This window comes from Rhincodon typus, chromosome 2 (genome assembly GCF_021869965.1).
Source record: "Rhincodon typus isolate 14 chromosome 2, sRhiTyp1.1, whole genome shotgun sequence".
Taxonomy (NCBI): domain Eukaryota; kingdom Metazoa; phylum Chordata; class Chondrichthyes; order Orectolobiformes; family Rhincodontidae; genus Rhincodon; species Rhincodon typus.
Window position 1 is genome coordinate 124,649,441 of NC_063333.1, and position 23,952 is coordinate 124,673,392.

The 23,952-nt window shown below is 40.3% G+C and overlaps 1 protein-coding gene across 1 annotated transcript in view; it reads right to left on the minus strand.

Annotated features, from left to right (window-relative positions):
• Positions 1-23,559, minus strand: part of stt3b (STT3 oligosaccharyltransferase complex catalytic subunit B) — a 91,804-nt gene extending 68,245 nt beyond the window's left edge. The window contains exon 1 of the mRNA XM_020524683.2: positions 23,393-23,559. Within this exon, the coding sequence (XP_020380272.1) occupies positions 23,393-23,559 (167 nt within the window). The remainder of the gene's footprint in view (positions 1-23,392) is intronic.
• Between the last annotated feature and the right edge of the window lie 393 nt (positions 23,560-23,952).

A 23,952-nucleotide genomic window follows, 5' to 3' on the forward strand; every position in this document is an offset into this window, starting at 1 on the left:
AGGTGGTCGAAGCAGACACTATAGCAGCATTCAAGAAACACCTGGATGAATGTATGAATAGGATGGAAAGAGGGATATGGATCCTGCAAATGAAAACAGTTTTAGTACGGAAAGGTAAAACGTATCGGCACAGGCTTGGAGAGCCTGTTCCTTTGTTGTTTTGTTCTTTGAATGTTAAGGGATAATGGGTTAGATTCTCCCTGGTTGGAGATGGTTATTATTTGGCATTGTGTGGCAGAAAGGCTATTTACCACTTGTCAGCACAAACCTGGACATTGCCCCGGTCTTGCTGCATTTGAACATGGAATGCTTTAGGTGTCAGAGAAGTTGAAAATGCTTAACGTTGCTCAGTGAACATCAACATTTCTGACTTTATGATAAGGGGAAAGTCATTATGAAGCAGTTGCAGATGGTTGCTCCAAGGACACTCCCCTCGTAAAATCCCCTTCCATGGCACGCCGCTGGACAATGTGAATCAATTCTCTTACGCATCTGCCCTCACTGGAAGATTGCTCCCACTGATGAGGAAACTAAACATTGCCTACGAAGTGCCAGCGCAGACGATAACTGTCTGATAAAAACAGCATTTGATCCCAAAGACTTGAAAGACTCAGCACCAAAGACTTGAAAGACTCAGCACCAAATACTCAAGTCCTTAAGAGATTTCACCAGTGATGCCTCCACAAAATTGTGAAAATCCAATGGGAGGATAGATATTTCAATATCAGTAACACCTCTCAGGCCAACATCCCCAGCATCGAGGCACTGGTTGTGATCAATCAGGATGGGCCATGTTTGAAAAAGGCTCTCAAAGCAAGCTTTGTCATTGCAAGCAGTTATCAGGAGAGGTATGAAATGCTTCAAGACATCCGCAAACCCTTCCTGAAAGAATGCAGCATCTGCACCAACGTGTGGGAATCTCTTTCCCTAGACTTCCCAAGATGGAGAAGCAAAGGTACAAGCTACTTCAGACATCTCTGACTGGCCCTGGACAGAAATCTACCATCCTTACCCGATTTGGCCTAGATACCCCGCAATGTATGTTCGACTCTTAACTGACCTCTGAAATGGCTCAGCAAGTTATTCAGTCAAGGGCAATCTGATGAACAACAAATGCTGACCTTGCCAGCAGAGCCCATATTCCATGAAAGAAAAAATAAGTTAAAACAGCCAACTTCCTTGAAATCTGTCCATTTATTCCTTGATGGTGTTTAGCCTCAGATGCAAACCTGCCTTTTCAACTAAGTAGAAAAGTAGCTCCCTATTAGACATTTCATATGATATGACTAGAAACAAAAAGGTTCAGATATCGAGTGATATTGGAATATCTTGCTGCTGTGAGAAACTAATTCTGTATCAGATTATAATAAGTGCAAGAACATATTCTTGGAAGCTTACTGTATTATATTTTATAATGGTGTACAGCATGTTGGGTTATTTTTAACATTAAAGGTGTTATACAACTAAATTTTATGTTGCATACTTCTAGTAACGATTACTTCTGTGATTGTCAATTTGGGCTTCATAGTGAGACTAGTTATTTTCCATTCTTATGCAAAGTGGTTAATCCTACTTTTTTAAACCCTTTCATTGGTGAATTTGCAGTTACCTGCAAAATACTTGTGTCAATCTGGGATTAGTAATTCAATGTAGATTTTAAAGTTAATGCCATTGGTGTAGACAACACCATCCAGAGACTAGCCTGAACAATATGCAGAATGCAAAAATAACAAACGCGGCTTGACTACATTTGCAGAATTGATATTCAAAGAAAACCAAAATTGCAAAACATTTCAGCAGAAACACTAAATCAATGCATGGTAAAGTTTAAAATGCCAAGTCTGGACCAGTCCTCCAAATAGCAACCCACCCGATTCCTGTAACCCCATATTTAACATGGCTATTCCACCGAGCCTGCACATTACTGGACATTACAGAGCAATTTAGCATAGCCAATTCACCTAAGCTGCACAACTGTAAACCGTGGGAAAAAACCGGTGCACCTGGAGGAAACCCACACAAACATGGGGAGAATGTAAAAAACGCCACGCAGACAGTCACCCCAGGCTGGAATCAAACCCGGGTCCCTGGAACTGAGGTAGCAGTGCTTGGGTGAACATAAAACATCCCCTTACATTAATTTGAAGAGTTTCAGTAGAGTTGTCCTGGTTTCTTGTCCAATACATATTAACAAGTCAACATCACAAAACAAGAATCTGCGAATTATAGCAATACTACTTAAAGAAGTTTGGTGAGAGAAAATTCGGGCCCACATTTCCTGTCTTACAACTGTGGCTATACTTCAAAGTACATTTGCTTCAGAACATTTTTGGATATCCAGTGGTCATGAAAGGCACTATATAATGCAAGTCTTTCTATTCCTTTTCTTGGTGCTCATGTTTACCACTGTGAATGGCTGTTTCCCTTTGCCATTCTTCTGTTTTACAAAATGTGGCCTTCACTCTATTTTCTTCAATCATGTCCTAATTTCTAATCTCCCTCCTCTCTCCTAATATCTCAATGCATCATCATCTCCTAACCGTGTTTCCCCTCTATTCAAAAACTCCTCATTCAATTATTTTTAGTTTAACTTGGATCCTGTGCAAGAACCTGATCAAAGTCATAAATAACTGATTTCAGTGCAATATGTCTTATCACCTTCTCCATCTTGCTTAGTCAAGTAATGATAATCCATATTCTTGCTGTTGTTGTAACTCCATAAGAATCTTCTTCCAAAGCAGCTATCTAGCAATGAAGCTTCATGGCCCAGCTGTAACACCTGAAATCCCACGGACCCTCTGTCCCTTCTCTGATTTAGCCCGAAATGACATCTGCCGGCGTAGGGTAAAGTTCAATTTGCATGGTGTCAATACTTGGCTCAATTTCTCTCCTTCCCTCAACTCTGTCACATGTAACTAGTTATATGCCTTCCTAACATTAAGTTTTCAAAATGACTTTCAACAAAAGGTAACGGCAAAGGAAGTTCAAATACCACATACTAGCCAGTGTTTATTTCCTACTTAAGCCGAATAAAGTCAAGCATAAAGCGTGGCTGAACGTGCTTATGCTAAAGCGGATTATCTCTGGATGGAAATTTTTGAAAACTCTCTTTTCCATTGCCCAACCTCCATAACTTACAACTTCGCTCATTCGTATCATGTTCAATACCAAACCCAATCACACACTTATACTGACTTCCCACCTCTCTCCCATTACGCTATTTAAAATCCAAAAACTCATCTTCAAATCCTTCCAATAGCATTGTATGCCTCTGCAACTTTCCATTTGGTTCAACTCTGCCCACGCTTTTGGGGGGCGCGGGCGATGGCCTAGTGGTGTTATTGCTAGACTGTTAATTCAAAAGACCCAGGTAATGTTCTGGGGACTTGGGTTCAAATCCCACTTCGGCAGTTGGTGGAATTTGAATTCAATCAATATCTGGAATTAAGAATCTAATAATGACTGTGAATCCATTGTCAATTGTGAAGAAAAACCCATCTGGTTGATTAATGTCCTTTAGGGAAGGTAACTACCATCCTTAACTGGTCTGGCCTACATGTGACTCCAGGCCCACAACAATGTGGTTAAATCCTAACTGCCCTCTGGGCATTTAGGCCAGTATTTATTGCCCACTCCTAGTGTCCTAGCCAGAGACGTCCTCAACCCATGAACGAATAAAAGGGAAGAAAAAACTCCCCACTAGAACAACAGCCCTTTGTACTACCATTGAGTGAGCTTGAATCCTGATACCAGAGTTCCAGTATCGTGTATTGCAAACACAGTTTCATTTCTCATTTCCTTCCTCTTTCAAAATCCTTCTTTAAAACTATTTTTGTTTTAAAATTAAATTTTTTGGCTTTTTTTTCCTCCCACAACTATGGCTTGGTATTCTTTTTTCATATAAAGGTATCTTGGAAACTTTTGCGATGATTTAGAATACATCATCTGATAAGAGTGCTGCAATCAAATTCTGTATGAAATTTCAAAAGACAACTGAACATGCATTTTGTAGAGAACTATACAATTTGAAAGGCTTTGAAAAGCAAAATAGGATGCATAAATAAATGAATTATCTCAAACAGCCAGCAAAGGGGCAATGGGCTAAGCTAGTTCCTTTCTGCATGAGATTCTTTGGTTCTATTAATATTTTGGCAACGATGAAACAAATATTGGATAAAGGATGAAAGAAAACTTTATTAATCAGCCTCATGCAATTTTAATTTTGCAAGACTTTATGCAATTTAAAATAACCAGGACACATCAAATCAGACATTACTATGACACTGGAAACAAGAACTTTAAACTCACTACCTAATTTTCTACTGTAACAACACGCTAACCAACATATACAATACAATTAAGTACAATTGGTTCAACCATTTTTAGGTGCCTGAAAGAGACAGTTAATTAATTAGTTGTTCAAAGTTCTAGCAAAAATACTGGAATATCTTGAAACAAAGTCTGCAGTACTAATAATTTTTTAAAAATACTTCAAAGTTTATGAAATGTGAACCATATCAATTATTTAGGAAGGAGTTTAATCCTTTACTTTGGACTCAAGGATATTAACAATAAAAATGCTGTTAGCTGTAATGTAGGTCACGAAAAGATGTTAAAAAATAAACAATGCACCTTCTTTTCTAAAATGCTTGCATGGCAGAATCCAAAATGACAGCTCTGGCAATATTTAAGTAATATTCCAAAAACTATCAATTTTGTCGAAGGCACTACTATAAGAAGCACATTAAACATGGATTCTCAATACTTGGCAGAACATGGCAGCTGCTTAACAAGAGCTCCTTATAAAATTACAGCCTCAAAGACTACAAATTGCCCCTTAACTTCCAATTTACATAGCACCAATGTTCCACATGATGAAAAAGGGAACAGGAAGGAAAACCCAAGAGATGAATGCACAAAGAGCATGCAACCAGGAGTAAGAAAAAAAATCTGCATGCGAGAAAGTACGGGGAGAAAAAGAGAAAGCAGACAGGTACAAAGACAAAAAAGTTAAGGGGTGGGGGAGGATGGATGGAAAGAGAGAGGAGGGACAGATACACACACACACACGACTACATGACAGATCCTGGAACACCAGATCTCTCAAGCAAAAAGAGCACCAAGTGTATAACTCCAGCATGCTGTGTTAACTCAACATAATTACAATTCCGAACGTCTTCCTCAATGCCTTTCCTTATTTGATGCTCTAGCCACAAAGCTTAAAAAAAATAAATTTTTCATTAGGAGCTTCAAACCAATCTAGATCCAAGAATCTGCTCAGAAAACTGTGCTTGCATCCTGACAGCTGTGACAAATTTCACTGCAGCAGCTGAGATAATCCACAACGCACTAGATAATTTTGTTCTATCATAGAATCCCTATGGTGCGGAAGCAGGCCATTCAGTCGATCGAGTCCTCACTGACTGTCTGACGAGCATCCCACAGAGAAACCTCCCCCCAACACTATCCCTGTAATCCTGTATTTCCCATGACTAATCCATATACCCTGCACATCCCTGGACATTTTGGGCAATCTACCTAACCTGAACATCTTTGGACTGTGGGAGGAAACCAGAGCATCTGGAGGAAACCCATGCAGACACAGAGAATGTGCAAACTCCACAAAGATAGTCACCCAAGGCTGGAATCAAACCCAGGAACCTAGCGCTGTGAGGCAGCGGTGCTAACCCGAGCCACCATGGTTCCCCTCCCAATGACAATGAACCCTAAAAATAAAATTGCAGGATCCAGATCAGCGAAAAGTAAGCAAGTCTTCCCTGTGCCACACTCTCTGTACCAAGTTTCACTGAAGTCCATTTTGAGCTACTGGGACTCAAATATTACTTCCACCCAACGGAGCTACAAGCATCAATTTTGAACATCACTTCCCTCACAATGGATATCAGTTTGTGGGAACTTTAACATCCAGTGTTATTAATGGGACACCTATTGTCCCACATTCATTAAAACTGGAAGTGGGCAGGTTTGACAATTTTAATATTCTATCTGACCCCAAACCCATTCATGGAATAGTATGTCCAATTCTGTTTATCTCACTGTAGGAAGGATATGAAACACTAAAGAGGGTTTAGAAAAAGTTTAAAAGAATGGCTCCAGGAAAAGAGGGATTTTAGTTATGCGACTAGATTGTAGAAGCTGAGGTTGTTCTCCTTACAGAAAAGAGAAAGTTGAAAGTAAATTTTACACAAATTTTCAAATCCATGAGGCATCCAACTGTGGATATGGTGAAATTATTTCCATTGGCATAAGAGTCAAGAGGAGGAAGATTCAAATTTTAAAGGTGACTGTCAAAAGATGCAATGGTAATTTTTCTTGTTACATGGTGAGTGGCTTTAATCTGAAAAACAGTGCCTGAGAGATTTTGCCTTTGCTGGAACATACCTATTCTTTAACTGAAGCATAACCTCCTTAAACATTAGTGTTCAGTTACAGATTTTCCCATCAGTACCATTTGTCCCTGGTTAGATCCTTCTCATTCTACTTCATCCTCCTTTTAATTTAGTTGTTCGGCTTTAGACTGCTCCTCGTTTATTTGCATTTCTAATCAAAGCCTTTTGATAATGACAATCACCCTTGCCCCAGTGTTCTTCACACCAGGTTTTGTCATGTTGCTTCCACCAGTTATCTTAAATCTTCCTGCCTGGTTTACAATTCTTCTGCCAATGGAAACAATAAGAAACAATCAAAACAATTTTGCATTATTGCAATAAAATTTGGGATGTGTGTCTCATGCTGAAATACAGAGTAATTTCAGAATTGGTGCTGGAACTAAAAAGAATGAAAGGAGAGGAAGGTATAGTCTTATCAAAAAATGCTTTGGCCTGAAGTCATATAACTTCCCTATAACGACTGGGACTTTATTCTACTGCCTGAATCCAAACTCCTATATTCTTTAATAAAGATTACGTGATAGCCTAGTGAAAGACAACTATAATAATGGTGCCTAATTATTTTATTAAATATCTAGTATGCAGTGTTAACAGAAAAGCTATGTTCAGCTGGATTTCTTTACCCTGTCACTTCCCGTTCTTTCCATTACAAATCTTAGCTCAATGTTCATGTTTTATTTATGTGCAATGCATGGAACCAAGGTTACCTCTATTATAGCAAATATGCGCAGTGACTGATGGGGTTAAAAATCAATTTCCGTTCTAAGTCAATGCTTTGTTGTGCAAAATGAATTAGTAATATTACTGTTCTTAATATTCTAAACCAAATTTAATGAAAACAAAAACAAAAACTGCCCAATACTAAAGCAGCCACTACCCTGACGACAGATTTTTACTGGATCCTTTCTGGATGACACAACACAAGTGCAGCACCACACATTTGCTGTTTTCACACAAGGTACATTTTGCCATCTCAATTAAAAGCAACTGTAGCAGAAAAGTGGAAACTCACCTTAGGATTTCCTGATCTTAAGTGCATTATAAACATTTAAAAATAATCACTATGTTACTTAATATTAACATAACTAGCTGCACAAAACTGCTTAAAATGCATGTTAACTGGGGTGGAAGGATGGTTATTTTAGTTTTAAAAGCTACCAAGAGGCACGTTACCTACTGCAAGAGAGAATACGTGCAAAAACTGACTGTGTTTCCTCATGATATAATATACTCCCAGACCAGAGAATTCAAAATGGAAATTAAAGTCTTGGCTGTCATTCGAAAAAAAACCAAACATTTGCTTAAATTTCATCACTTAGCTCATTACAGCATTGCTCCAAACATAGACAAAAGAACTGAATTCCAGAGATGAATTGAGAGGAATTTCCCTTGGCATTAAAGTCCTCTGAACTGGTCTGAGCCTGTATAAAAGGAAAGATGTTGAAGGGCCAATCATCTCAGTCCCAGGATGGCCCAGAAGTTCCCTAACGCCAGACCAACATTTCCTTTAAGCAGCACACATCCAGAAATATACCCTAGGAGAAAATCAAGATGCACACAACTAGGATTCCCTTCAGGAAGTAATGCACATGCAGCCACCTGGCAATCTTAAGAGGGACCATGCAACAAATGAGCCGTACACAGCAAAAGAAAATGAGAGGGAACATTGTGTTAGACCATTAGATGAAGTACTAAAGAACAGTCAGTGCTCTGCATCAAAAGCAGAAAATCCAAGAACAACTCAATCCTTTAACTGAACATTTTGTCAGAGTTATGTCTATAAACTAAAGCAACAAGTGTAGAAAACCTCATGACAAAGATAAAAGGATTAAATGAGAAGCATACGTGAATGAAATGTCTGGTTGTTGTGAAACTGGAACAGTATACCCATTTGGACTTTTACCATAACCAACAGTTTTAGTAATAGTAACATTGTGGACCTCAAGTGGAATAAGAACAACACAATTAGCAAATTGGCAATATATGAGTCAATAGCTTAACATTAATTCAGCTAGTCATAAGTTTAAATTCAAAAAGTAAAAAAAAAGGTTTTGATAGACATTAAAGAAAAAAATTAACATATTAAATCAAGGCAGAAACTGAGCACCAGTCTCACCGAAATTCACTTTTCCTGACCAGAAATGTCTGAGACTTGGATACTGCAGAGATGTAGCAGTTTTTATTTTGATCACTCTGCTTTGCATTCAGATGATTTTCAGTTAATTTGCACATCAATACACTTAGCATAATCATCTAAAATAACAAATAACTGATAGAAAATGCTGACTGTAACTGCAAGCTTGTTCAACTCCTTTAAAATTTTCCATGAAACTAATCTCAAGGAGTCTAACCATTAGCAATCAGACATATTGAAACCAGATTAAAATTTCACAACTATTTTGCCTTTGTTCAAATAAATGCAAGTCAAAGCTTGTGGCAATGCTTGACTGGAGTGAGCAAATGTAATCTAGTTTCCTTTATAAGGTTTCTCTGGAACAAAGCCTGAAGAACTGGGAGATCAGGACTGAGGAACAAAGCTGCTATGACTGATCAGTATAGTTAGCGACAAGTTGCTTCATCACAAATGTGGACTAAAAAAGATAGAAAAGATTTGTTGACAATGCCTCAGATTTATCATTTATTATAGGGAAGATTGTGCTGATATCAATGGCATATTTTGCTTCAACTGACATGGAACTGCGAGTCCAACATAGAAGAATCAATAGAAGATGCACAATAAAGACAGTGTGTTTCATACCACGAGAACCATGCCAACGAACTGGCAGTTCAACCCTACATGCTAAATCTTCCCAACAATGCTGTCTCCTGGCAGTTCATGTAAAACCGGAATGTGTTAACTCCAGAAGATCATGAAGCATTTTCTTTTAAGATTTCAGAATGGTACCATTCATTGGTTAAAATCGTTAATTATTCCTTATAACTGGGAAAGTATCTTCTTCTGTCAGGAAATTGTCAGGCTTCCTTTTGACTTCCCTGTATTCACCATGGTCCAAATTTTCTGATCAGCTTTACAACAGTTCAAACTGACGCAGATTGCAGGAACATAAAAAGGTTGAGAGGCAACCTTACAGAAGTTTATAAAATAATGAAGGGTACAGGTTGAGTTAATGGTAGGTGTCTTTTCCCTAGGATAGGGGATTTCAAGACCAGGGGCACATTAAGGTGAAAGGAGAGAGATTTAAAACAGACATAAGGGGTAAATTCTTTTTTGTTTTACACAGAGGGTGGTTCACACGTGAAATGAACTTCCTAAAGAAGTGATGGATGTACGTACAGTAACAAAATTTAAAAACACATCTGGATAAGTACATGAATAGGAAAGGTTTGGAGGGATATGGGCCCACAGCAGGCAGGTGGACTAGTTTAGTTTGGGATTATGTTTGGCATGGGCTTGTTGGATCAAAGGGTTTATTCCATGCTGTATGACTCTGTAACACTCAAAAAGATTTGTGGAAAGGCAAACTCCAAGTCTTCACTGAAACCAATACCTAAGGTACTGCAACTACGGTTATGTGAAATCAGTTCCCTTAGTCAGAATAATGCATCAACATACAAAATAACTGTCTTCCTGAGCTCATCTTTTCATAACAATCAAGGCACATAATTTCAAAGAAAAGAGAGAAAACATTTTAGGACATTCTGAAAGCCTCACTGCAAAGGGGTCAAACTGACATTGGTGTATGGGAGAAACTTTCAACAAAACGTGTTGGAGAACCAAAGAGCTGTTGCATCAGGATTGGTCTGTTCAGTCTTCTAATGGAAGACAAATTACGAAGCACAGCAGACATCATCCTCGTTTCGAAGGACTGGTGATGATATTAAATCTAGCTTGATGTGCAACAATACTCCATGTTACTACTGTTGTTTTAATTTGTTTTCCTCATGATGAACATCTTTGCTAGAGAGTTATCATTTTCATTTCTGGTCTTGTTTGCACCAGTTCGTTAAAATTGCAGTTGCGACAATAACTAAGCTTTCGGTAAAAATTACCAGGTTTCTGCTCAAAGTGCAAGATACAGCAGTAACCTGATCGTCAGGAAGTGATGATTCCAATCTTACTTTCCCTAATGCAGTAAAACTGGTGAAAGAGAAAATGACCAGAACATTAGTAAAATCTAAACACGTGTATGTACTTCAACCATGCATTGATTTTAAAATAGTCAAAGAGCATCTCTTGCCTTTAAAATGATTACTATTTTACAATTAATTAGTCAAATTGTTAAGAAAGACACTTGCTCAACAGTGAAACTATTTTCAGAAAGTTTGAAGTGCAATCCAATTTGCACAGAAAGTGACTGCACACGAATTTTTTTTTGTAGAATGAGGAGGGGGTTGCAAAAGAGAACGACAAAACAAAAATCTGCATATGTTATAAAAAATTGCAAAATGAAGTTAGCTTCCCCATCACCTGATTAATGGAAAGAAAAATTATTAAATCAGTGTACAGAAGTATTTGTTACCTGGCAAAGAACATGAAGCCTAGAAAATAAATATCTAGTCAATGGCTGCATCCTGTGATTTTACAAGAATGTGTACCACGATCAGGAAACGATCTGATCAAGTTCACACCGACAAACACAAGATACTTATTATTTCAACTGCAAGCATATGTATTTGTTACAATGATTGATCAATAAGCTGCACACACATATAGCACAACGTAGATTTGCACCATAGGTCTCTTTTGTATAAAAAGAATGTACACAGTAATTGTCTGCTTAACTAAATGTATGAAAAACTCCTTTAACTTATTAAAATGTTGAACTATCAAACAACAAATACACATTTGATCACACTATTGTACTACTTAGTTCTGCACATTTCTGTATAATAGCTTTTTTTTTTAAAACAGTGAAAGTAACAGGATCCAAAATAAAAATTCTGAACTCCACGTATTATATGAGATGTTCCTTATGCAAGCATTAAACCACACTCATTTTCTATAGGTCAAGAGAGACCATTACTGTTTAGCTCACAACAACAGAGGAAATCTCTTTTTAAGTTTTGAAATATGAACGCTTTTGTGCAAATCTACCATTGTAACAGCACTGATTCTAGATTCTAAACTGGAAACCAACTGGGCTAGTACTGACCAACACTTTATCTTAAAGGGTATCCACTGAGGGATGGCTAAATTGGTAGGCAAATTAAAGTGGAACATAAATATTACTACACACATGTTCCATTAAAAAGACAATCCAAGTACATATAAATGGAAAAATGAATGTAAGTTAGACAATTTTATACAGTAAATCTTCCACATGTTAAGAGGATTAAGATCAGCCCCTTAGTTACAAGAGTTGAATAGTGGATAAGCAATTTTTAAGTTTCACTGCGACAAATCAATAATACATATTAGTATAGGTATACATTCAAATAAATAATGAGCTCTACACAAAATTTTACTGGCAAGGCAAAACACCTTAACCGGCAAAGAAGGACTTCAAACAAATAAAGTGGAATGAATAATTTAAAATGCAAGTATGAACTGTATTTCTTAAAAGAATGATTTACCTGATGATTTTATGAAGTGTGAAAATTACGAGAAACGGGTGACAAGGAGTCCCAAGGCACAATTCAGTGAAAGAACTGCAATGGCATTACCATGAAAAAAGCCAGTGTGTTAATAGCACCAGAAAAGAGACTGAATTATGGTCAGTCTAAGTATTCTTTTTTATAAATGTCCCATTTACTCACATTCGTGCTACATGATATTCCCTCACCTGATCATCTCATAATATCCTTATATTCTTCAGCATCAAAAGTTTAGTTACTTCGTACATCAGTGCAGTAATTCACCGAGCATGCACAATTCTGCAGTAGAAAATTCTTATGATTCTCATTGGGGGAAGAGTGAGGTCATTGGACTAGTCACCCCAAACCCCAGGTTAATGTTTCAGGGAACACAGGTTCAAACCCCACATGGCAGATGGCCCTACACCCAATATCTGAGCAACACAAGTCAACTAGGGGCCCCACAGACAAATCACAACCACAGAAATGACCTCCTGTGGCTCCACACTTGAAAGCAGTCATCAACATTCTGGGGGCTTACTTGCAGTGTGACCAGCAGTGGAGTGGCACTATTAACTACAAAGTGAAGCAATAGTGATGAGCAATGAACCTGGATCATCTAAAAAGAATCCAAAATATCCAATCGACATGGAAATTGTAAAATGAAGTTCTGTTCATAATTGTTAAAGGTGAGTCCATTTGGATTATTATGTTACCAAAATATATTGATAAGTAAAAAGGGGTATTTGGAATGACACCAAACCAGATGCACAGTAAATTCAAGGATACTTTTCCCTTGAACAACTTGCTTTGGACAAAGAAAGTCAACAAGCTAAAGCCTGTTTTCAAAGCTCAACAGTTTTTTCCCTAAACCAGCAACAAAAGGCAAGGTCTGCATGAGGCATCACTTCACATTTGAACACCAGATATCATACGCAGATGGCGGAGTAATTAAAGAAGCAATGATTGTGGGCGCTGACTCCTTAACAGCAATCTAAAGCATTTGGCCTGCTGTGTCCACAGTAGCAAGACAGGTGCAATCATTCTGCAGACAATTTGCAGCAACTGAGGGACTGTGAATGCTTCTCACTATAGTACGATGAAACCATTCACATGACTGACACAGTCAGCTTATTAGTTATGTCCTTCAAAACCATACACGTATAAACAATGTTCTCACCCTTTTGCCCCTTAAAGACAGAGCAAAGGATGAAGATGTCTACAAATTCAGAGATACATGTGAGAAAAGCATTCCAATCAAGAAACTGGTTTTCATTACAACAGATAGTGTACCAGCCAGAGTCATACAGCATAGATTGGATCAAAGGGTCTGTTTCTGTCTGTGCCAATTAGACATCCCAATCTGACCTAGTCCATTTTTCCAGCATTTGGCCCATATCCCACTAAAGCATTTCTATTCATAACCTATCCAGATGCCTTTTAAATTATGTAACCGTACTTACCTCCACCATTCCTCTGCCAGCTCATTCAATACACACACCACCCTCTGCGTGAAAAAGTTACCCCTCTGGTCCTTTTTAAATCTTTCCCCGCTCACCTTGAACCTATGTCCTCTAGTTTTAGAGTCTTTAGACCCTTCCTCGGGTCACCGGACCCGAAACGTTAACTCTGTTTTCTCCTCCACAGATGCTACCAGACCTGCTGAGCTTTTCCAGCAACTTTGTTTTTGTTCCTGATTTACAGCATCCGCAGTTCTATTGGTTTTTATGTACCTGCAGCCCTCGGTCTCTTGGTTTGGCAACACTCCCCAGGGCCCTAACATTAACTGTATAAGTTCTGCCCTCGTTTGCTTACTAAAATGCAACACCTCACATTTATCTATTATTAAACTCCATCTACCACTCCTCAGCCCTTTGGCCCATCTGATCAAGGTCCCATTGTACTCAGATTATCTTTTCCACTGTCCACTACAGCACCTATTTTGGTTTCATCTGTAAACCTACAAACCATGCCTCCTATATTAACGTCCAAATCAGTTATATAAATGACAAAAAACAGCACCGATCCTTGTGGCACACCACTGGTTACAGGCCTATAGTCCAAAAAGCAACCCTCCACACCATCCCCTGTCCCCCACTTTCAAGCCAATTTTGTATTCAATTGGCTAACTCCCCCTGAATCCCATGTGATCTAGCCTGGCAGAACCTTGTTGAACACTTTGCTGAAGTCCATACAGACAACGCTTACCACTCTACCTTCAATCTTGTCACCTCTTCCAAAAAAAACTTAATCAAGGTAGTGGTTAGCACTGCTGCCTCACAGCGCCAGGAACCGGGTTTGATTCCAACCTTGGGCGACTGTCTGTGTGGAGTTTGCACGTTCTCCCCATGTCCGAGTGGGTTTCCTCCGTGTGCTCCAGTTTCCTCCCACGGTCTAAAGATGTGCAAGTTAGATGGATTGGCCATGCTAAATTGCTCATAGCGTTCCGGGATGTCTAGGTTAGGTGCATTATCCACGGGAAAGGCAGGGTTACAGGGATAGGGTAGGGGAATGGGTCTGGGTGGGATGCTCTTTGGAGCATCACTGTGGACTTGTTAGAACGAATAGCCTGTTTTCACATTGTGGGGATTCTATGATAAGATTTCCAATGCACAAAGGTTATGTTGACCATCTATAATCAGCCCTTGCCTTTCCAAATGCATGTACATCCTGTCCCTCAAAATCCCCTCCAACAACTTGCCCACCACTGACCTAAGGCTCAAATCGGTCTATAGTTCCCTGGCTTTTCCTTACCACCTTGCTAAAATAATGACACCACATTAGCCGACCTTCAGTCTTCGCGCACCTCACCCATGGCAGTCAACAATACAAATATCTCCACAAAGACCCAGCAATCTCTTCCCTACCACCACCTCTTCTGTAACGTAAACTCTTTCTATAACATCACTACTTACTTCCCCAAGTACCCTAGCTGCCATGTCCTTCTCTACAGTAAATACTGATGCGAAATATTCATTTAATATCTCACCCATCTATCGTTCCACACACAGACCAGTCATACTTGGCACAAATGCAGGAAATTTTTGCATATTGCAGAAATTTTCCCGATTTCCTTTTTTTTGTCAATTACCACTGTATAATTCATCAGAAAGCATTAGTGAGTAGAGTTATAGATTTTTGTCATGTACTAATAGCTGTCGTAAAGAGTGCAAACTCAGTTTGCGTAATGGTCCTTCAGAACTGCTTGTTAAAATCCTGACTTGACCATCTCAATGCTGTCTACAGTGAAATAATCCTCCATGCTTATGGGAGATGGGTAAGTTGGGAGAAGGTCCTGCAAAGATTTTTAGGCCCGATGATGTAAATCATCACTTTTCCTAAAGAAAGGAATTAAATATGCAGTAAACTGTCAGACAACGTACAGTTGCTAAACTTCAAGGTCCTTTCAGACATAACACCAAAACTGAAAGAGCCAACATGGCAGAAAAGCTGATTACTTTGTATCTGTTTTCACCAAGGATACCAGGAATCTCCCAGAATTGGAGATCCAAGTGAATGAGGAGCTGGAGGAAATTAGAATTCGTAAGAAAATTGTACTGGAGAAATTAAAGGGACTGAAAATTGATAAAGCCCCAGGATCTGATGGCCACATCTCAGAGTTGAAGGATGTTGGTATGCAGATAGTCAATATGTTGAATCTCTTTCAAAATTCTATAGATTCTAGAATGAACGCTGTAAACTAGAAGGTCACAAATGTCGCCCATTAGAACCAGGAGCAGCTCAGCCCATCAAGTCTGCTCGAGCTGTCAATGAGATCACGGCTGATTTGATCATCCTCAACTCCATATTCCTGCCTTTTCTCCACAACTCTCGATTCCCTTACTGATTAAAAATCTGTTCATCTCAGGCTTGAATATATTTAACAACCCAGCCTCTACAAATCTCTGTGGTGAGTAATTCCACAGATTTACTACCCTCAAAAGCAATGGAGTTGATAGAGATAATCACTATGCAAAATGATATTGAGCCAAAAGTCAAATGAAGGCACGGTGAATTTTAGGGACTCAAACACAGAAAAGTACCCACTTTATCATCCTGCACACTTTAAAGTGAAAGCTTACTTTGACTCTACATAATTCAGGAAAGCATAGCTTCAAAAGGTAAGATTAGGAAATCCAAGAATTGCACCTATCTCTCAGATACCCATTTGATGAACGGTATATTTGTAGCAGTCTCAATCTTTGATTTGATTTGATTTATTATTGTTACATGTACATAGGTACAGTGAAAAGTTATGTTTGGCATGCAGTACAGGCAGATCATACCATACAAAGATCATAGGGTGATAGAACAGAGCGAGGAATACAAAGTTACGGCTGCAAAGATAGTGCACAAAAAGCAAGATCAACACTAGATTCAAAATTTGAGCAGTCCATTCAGAAGTCTAACAGCAGTGGGGAAGACGCTGCTCTTGAATGTATTGGCATGCATGTTTCAGTTTCTCTATCTTCTGTCTGACAGTAGAGGTTCGAAGAGATCACAACCGGGTTGGGAGGGGTCTGATGTTGATTGCCTTTCTGAGGCAACAAGAAGTGTAAATGGAATCAATGGATGGATGGTTGGCTTGCATGATGGGCTGGGATGTGTTCACAACTCTTTGCAGTTTCTTGTGGTCCTGGGCAGAGCAGCTGCTGTACCAAGCCATGATGCATTCAGATAGAGTGCTTTCTATAGTGCATCTATAAATATTGGTGCAAGTCCTTATGGACATGCCAAATTTCCTTAGCGTCCTAGAGGAAGGCGACACATTGTTGTGCCTTCTTGACTGTCACATCAACATGGGTAGTCCAGGACAGATTATTGGTGATCGTCACTGCTAGGAACTTGATGCTGTCAATCATCTCTACCTCAGCTCCATTGATGCAGATAGGGGAGTGCCCTCGTCCTTGCTCCCTGAAGTCAATGATCGGCTGTTTACTTTTGCTGATGTTAAGGGAGAAATTGTTATCTTTGCACCAGGCCACCAATCACTCTCTCTCTCTTTCCTGTATTCTGTGCTGTCCTTGTTTGATACCTGGCCTACGTCGATGGTGTTGTCAGTGAACATATAAATAGAGTTTGAATGAAATTTGGCCACACAGTCATGAGTGTACAGGGAGTCCAATAAGGGGCTGAGAACAGCCTTGCGGGGCACCGTGTTGAGGACTGTCAAGGATGAGGTGCTGTTGCCTATCCTCACTGATTGCAGTCTGTGGGTCAGGAAGTCCAGGATCTAGTTGCAGAGGGCAGAGCAGAGACCTAGGTCTCCACATTTGGAGATTAGTTTAGATGGGATTATAGTGTTGAAGGGGGAGCTGTAGTCAATAAGTAGAAGTCTGCAATCTGTAATCCAGACTTCAAGGCACTGGCAGATGACGTGCAATCACAGGTATCAGTGAGACTTGGTGAGCAGAGGACAAAATGCGTATTTATATGCACTAAAAATCAACTTTTGTTCTATATATTCTCGACAGTAGATTCTGTGCTGCAATTAAATTTAAGAAGTGGAGATCACCTTTTTTTTCCAAGAAAGAATTAGATCTAGCTCTTAGGGCTAAAGGGCATACAGAGAAAGCAGGAGCAGGCGACCGATGATTATATTGAATGGTGGAGCAGACTTGAAGGGCTGAATGGCCTAACCCTGCTCCTTATCTTCTGTCTCTGCGTATGGGTAATGTATTAGCTTGGACAGAAGAATTTTCTGCAAGCAAGCCAACCTAAGTACAGGGCACTGATTTACAAACATCCGGCTTACGAACACAATCTCATACAGGGGTGTAATTTTAAAGACCTGATATATGAACATTTCCTTTACGTATGAATGGCTCCTTTATGTTGTCCTCCATTGTGTTCCAACTTATGCATAAATTGGAACCTGTTCGCAACCTGGGCCCTACCTGCTTGCACGAAGGAGTCTTTTTCAGATTGGCAGGATGTGACAAGTGACAAGCAGCAATGCCCCTTAGCTGAAGAAGTAATAACAAATGGATATAATTTCAAGGTGAAAGGCAAGAGGTTTAGAGGGGAGTTTGACTGAGGTTTTCACACAGAGGGTTGACAGAATCTGGAATGCGCTGCCTGGGAGGGTAGTTGAGGTGGGAATCTTCACAACCTTTAAAAAAGGTACCTGGATGAGCACATGAAATGCCAGAACACTCAGGGCTACAGGCTAAATGTTGGAATGTGGGACTATGTCGATTTAACAATATTTTCTGGGCCAAAGGGCCTCTTCTGTACTGTATGATTCTAAGTTGGGACTTGCAGGGGTTTTAAAAATTTATATCATGAGGTGATTGAAGGCATGGTAGCCACATCTGTAGATGACAAAGATTGGTAGGAAAGTATGCTGTGAGGATGACAGAACAAAATCAGGCTAATATAGACGGCCGAGTGAGTGAGAAAAAAATCTGGCAGACGGAATATAACGTGAGAAAATGTGAAGTTGTTCACTTTGGCAGGAATTGAAAAACAGTATTACTTAAAGGAAGAGCAACTGCAGAATTCCAAGGTGCAATGGGATCTAAGTGGTTTAGTGCATGAATCTCAAAAGGTTAATACACAGATACATCATGTCATCAGGAAAGCTAACTTTTGAGAGCCCAATTGACAAGGATGTTGTCTCAGTCATAGAGGGCACTGGTGAGATCACTTGAATACCATGTACAATTTTGGTCTCCTTATTTAAAGACGTAAATGAGTTGGAGTAAGTTCAGATGTGGTTTATAGATTGATACTTGGAATGAGCGGGTCATCTTAAAAAAGACTGAATAATCTGGGCCGCTTTCCCACTGGAGTTTAGAAGAGTGATAAGAGATTTGATTGAAGGTCATAACATGTGAAAAGGATGTTCACTTTTGTGGGGGGCTCAGAACTGAGGACACAAAAGTAGGGTTCACCCTTTTAGGACTGAGAAGAGGGAGTCTCCCAAGAACCCTTGCACCATCACCAACCCACCCCAACCCTGACATTGTAACTCTCAGAAGACAGTGGAGCCAAAGCTATTGAATATGTTTAATAGGTGAAGAGATTTGTTAGGCAAGAGAATCAAACATTTAAGCATTAACATTATGGGCACAAGGAATTCAGAAAAGTCTGAATATAAACAAACTAGCCATGAACAATTTGCATGGTGCAGCAGGCTTGAAGGGCTGAGTGACCTACTTCTGCTCCTAATTCATATGGCTGCATATAAGAGGCAGACCTCCTGTTCTGAGATAGTACCCATCTTCTAGATTCAAAAGGCATTCCACCCAGCACCTAGCCAGTCAAGTTCTTTAAGAATTCATGCTAATATATTTCCCCGAATCCCACACGATAGATTTTAGGTAACAGTCTCTTCTGTGGTCCCTCTGCAAATCAAAATTCACTACTTTCACTGGTTACTCCATTATATATCCTACTCGTTACAATCCCAAACATAAAAGGAACAGAGTTGTCAAGTACAATTAATTCCCTTTCATAAATCCTCTTGGCTTCTGCCCAACTACAAGACCAAATTCCTAAGCAAGTTGCTGTTACATTTTAAAAATACACTCTAGACATTTACCTCCTACTAATGTCAGGGTCAGTCACCTCATTTCATTTTTCTCTTGGAATCCCTCCTTTTTTGTTGTTAATAGCAGGGTTACACTTGCTATCCTTGTTATCCACAGGGACTGTTCTGGAATCTAGGGAATTCTGAAAATTAAAACTAATGCATCTATCCGTAGTCTTCTCAATATAAGCCTTACAGTATAGGTTATCAGGTTTTAATCTGCTTTTAATCTGATTATTTCTCCAGCATTATTGCCTTACTAAAGTCAATTTCTTCTCAGTTCCTCATTCTTGTTGGACCCTTGGTCTCCTACTTACTATTCACATTTTTTTTTACTGCATTTATCTTCCAAGTAGATGACAAAGTATTGTTTAATATCTGCTAGTTCCGTATTCCAAACAATAAATTTGGAATGTTTCTGCCTGTGGGTTCATTTTGACTCATTCTTCTTTTGTACCTAGAAGCTTTTACAAACTTTTTACACATTAACCTTTGCTGAATTCTAAAATCCTCACAATCCTCGGGTTTATTTATGTTTGACATTACAAGCCCCTTATTTTAAGTTAATTATCTTTTAACTACTTATCAGACATTGTTGGACCACTTTTTCCAAAGGGTATTCAGTTGTTAACTGAACAACCATACTTGTTGCAAATTACAGACAATTCTTTTTCTGATCTTTCAGTCTCATGAATAATTATAGAATCCCCACAGTGTGGAAACAGGCCATTCGGCCCAACAAGTCCACACCGCCCCTCCGAAGAGCATCCCACCCAGACCCTTTCCCCTACCCCTGCATTTCCCATGGCTAACCCACTCAAACTAAACATCCCCCGGCACCATGGGCAATTTAGCATAGCCAATCCACCCACCCTGCACATCTTTGGACCGTGGGAGGAAACCCAAGCAGACACAGAGAGAACGTGCAAACTCCACACAGCCAGTCGCCCGAGGCTGAAATCAAACCCGGGTCACTGGCCCTGTGAGGCAGCAGTGCCAACCACAGAGCCACCGTGCCACCCCTTGCTGTAATTTTTGTTTCTACTGTAAATGTCAAAGATGTAACATATGTTTCAAACTTTATTGGCCATTTTATCAAAAAGTGTTAGAACCACCAGTCATCATTTAGAATCCTGTATTCACCTTTTATGGGTCCATATTGGGTTAAAAAAAACAACAGGAGAACGTGCATAGTGATAGTGACCTTCTAATCAGGTCATTGTGTTTCACAGACAGCTGATCTGTGGTCCCCATTATAGAGCATGCATGCTTATAATATTGACAAACGTTTGGATGCATCTTTTGGATTTCAGTGTGAAGCATTAATCAATCCTCGGGATAGTACAGAATTATCAAACACTGATGTACTGTGAGAACATTTCTTTTTCCCCCAACCATAAGCTCTACTGGTCATCAGTATGAGTCTTTTTGGATCTTTCAAATTACAGCAACTTATATGAACAGCACCAGAACACACACAATGGACCAATTTCTTTCTCAAACGTTAAACTTCCAAGTATATAACTGGAAAATAATTTACTGTCAAAGATACGAAAAACATGAATAGCAACCCTCAAGACAACTTTGAAGTCAGGAAGACAATAAATATTAACTTATCATCAATGGTTTTACAAGTTAGATGTGAACTAACCAACTACAAAATCAATCTTAATCTGTTTTCTCAAATTTAAAATCAAATTTACGAAAGATCTCTCAAATATGTTTAACAGAATGCAAACAGCAAATGACCTTTAATATTTCACAAGCAGTTTTCCTTAAAATCAACTGACCTGCAAATTATTTCAAATGATCCACAAGCAGGGACAGGGATAATGCTCTCTCTCTTTTAAATCTACATAATTAGGTAATCAAGACCCATTTCATTAAAAAAAGAACATTGTAGAAGTTTAACAGTTAAAACTGCCATTTTTCATTGTAGAATTTTCTCTCCAAACAGAAAGTTTGGTGAATAGTCAATGTTCTTCAAACATCTGCCTGAACATAGCTGAAATATGCTCATCTAATTAGATAGCTTGCGTGAAAATTTTATCACATCAGTTAGGGCATTAGAACTACCCATAACATGGTTTCACAACTGGAGGCTTGTATTAAATAGAGTTAAAAATCCTGCCCCATCCTTTCCATATACTGTTTGCCTATCTACACTATTTTCTTCTTTGATCAAACAATAACAAACTTGCTTATAATTTCCTCAACTCCTCTCTATTCTCCGACTTCTCAGCTCAACATTTTGTTCTTTGCCTAATTTTGTCTACATTCCCAATCAGGCCCACGGCTTCATTACCTGATTTATTCCCATTTTCATTCATTCACTTAAACTTTCCTGGTTCTTCACCCTATGTATGCTATTCCTCGAAGCCTCCTGCTCCTTCCATACGTAAACCCCTGTTCCAGCATCTCAGCATAATCTAATCTTCTGGTCTCAACCTCTTACTCTCCTCAAGTACCATTTTTGTATGCTTTCTGTACCCATAACACAACTCTAATGACTCTCCTGTTCCCATTTATCTGCCAAAAAAGGCCTCTTCTACATCCCCAGCTCTGCATATCTCTATTCCCCTGTTACCATACTGCCCTAACCCTCTGTGCTGCTTTCAGCTCCTGGAAGTCTCCATCATCTGGTCTTCACGGTCCCTCCGTCCTGTCTGCACTCTTCACATTTCACAACACAAGCTCCACAAGACCTTGGAATCCTAGGATTCCCCAAAATCCTGACAAAACCACTTATCTTCATTTCTCCACTCCCCATTCACATGCTTTAAAATCATCCAATGCTTCACCCTCCTCCTAAATCCCATGTCCCCACTTAGCTCTCTAGATTTCCATGCTTCATCCTTCTCACTAGCTCCGAATGCCCCCAGTATCTAGATTTCCCCTTGCTCCAACGGCTGTTCCGAACACTTGATATCCCCCCGCTTTCTCCAGAACTCTGACATCCTCCTCTGTAGCCAACTTCAGATATCTTAATTCTTCTTTCTGAACAACCAAAATCAGCCTCTCTTTCTCTCTCCTCACCCTGGCCAAACTTGGCTCCTCAAATATTCAGCAATCTCCCCTCATGTTCCCCTTGCCCATCCCAAAATCCTACGCTCCTGTCTCACTTTTATTTTCCCATTGCCCAATCTCTCACCTCCAGGTCATCCTCCCCTGCAATTAGCTTTCCAATCTTCAAGTCACTATCTGCTGCTCCCTAAGCTCTCTTTTCTCCAAGACCCTCTTGCACACCAAGTTCAACCAACTCTTATCTACTGACCACCTCTTCCCTAGTCCACCCCCAACTCCTGCCACCTTGATCTCTCCATGCACTGCATTCCCTCATCCACGCCAACTCCCATGCCCCCTTCATCCCAGCGCATTTCCTTCTGCTCTCATTCAACACTACCCCTTTCCAAGTCCTCTGATCTGCCCCTCCCCATTTCCCCTTCTCCCACTGCCACCTTTCTCAACCTCCATATCAGCCCACCCTCACCGCCCGTGCTCTCTCTACCCACCCACATGATCCTGCCCTCTCTTCCCCTCGCACATCACACCCACCCATGAACCTCCCCCCTCTGCCTCCCGCTCCCCTCCTCCCCCACCCACTCCAAAATTCCACTTTTCCTCCAAGTATCACACCTCCCCCCACCCACCCCTACCCCCGCCACCGGCAGGTCCTCCCACACCCATGTCCCATTTCTCCGTGCCACATCCCTCCTTTTCCCCTCTATGTACAGCATTCCCCCTCCACGTCCTCACCGACCTCCCCCACCAATGTTGCACCCCTTTTTCTCCGCCTTCATCCCTCTGCTTCCCTTTTCTCTCTTCCCACGTCACCTTCTAACCCCCGCAGCCCAAGATCCCTCTGTCCCCCCCAAACACTGAAGCTCGGCGGCAGCACACGCGTGTTACTCACCACGGGTCAAACTCATGAATGATGCTCTCGAAACGAATGACGGCGAATAATCTGGAGCTGAATCCAGCCAACCAGGCCAGGAAGAGGACAGTGAAGGACAGGAGAGATTGCCAGCCGGCTGGGTGAGACACCAGGCTCCTCACCTCCACAGCAGAACGCTCCGCCATTTTACAACAGTTAACGGAAGAAGCGGGGGGAAGCGCTGAGGAAAAACTAAACCACGTCGGGGCTTTGAAAATATTTTGACGGTATTACTGCAAATAGTAACTGGTGAGCGGGGTGGGGGGGAGAAGGGGTTAGGACCGGGCCAAGGATTGGGGAAGGGGGAGGGGTTGAAAGCTCCGGGTCTCAGTCCCGCATTAACATCACTCACACAGGAGCGGCGCTCGGTCCGGGGCCGCTTGTGTCTGACCTATCTCCTTCCCCCACCTCCTCCACCGGTCAGGTAGGAACCGATCGGTTGTCAGGGAACCAACGGCAAATTATGGAGTGGGGGAAGACAAAAAACGGTGGCAACCACGCCGAACGGAAAAGGCGGAACACAATTAAAAGAAACCGCC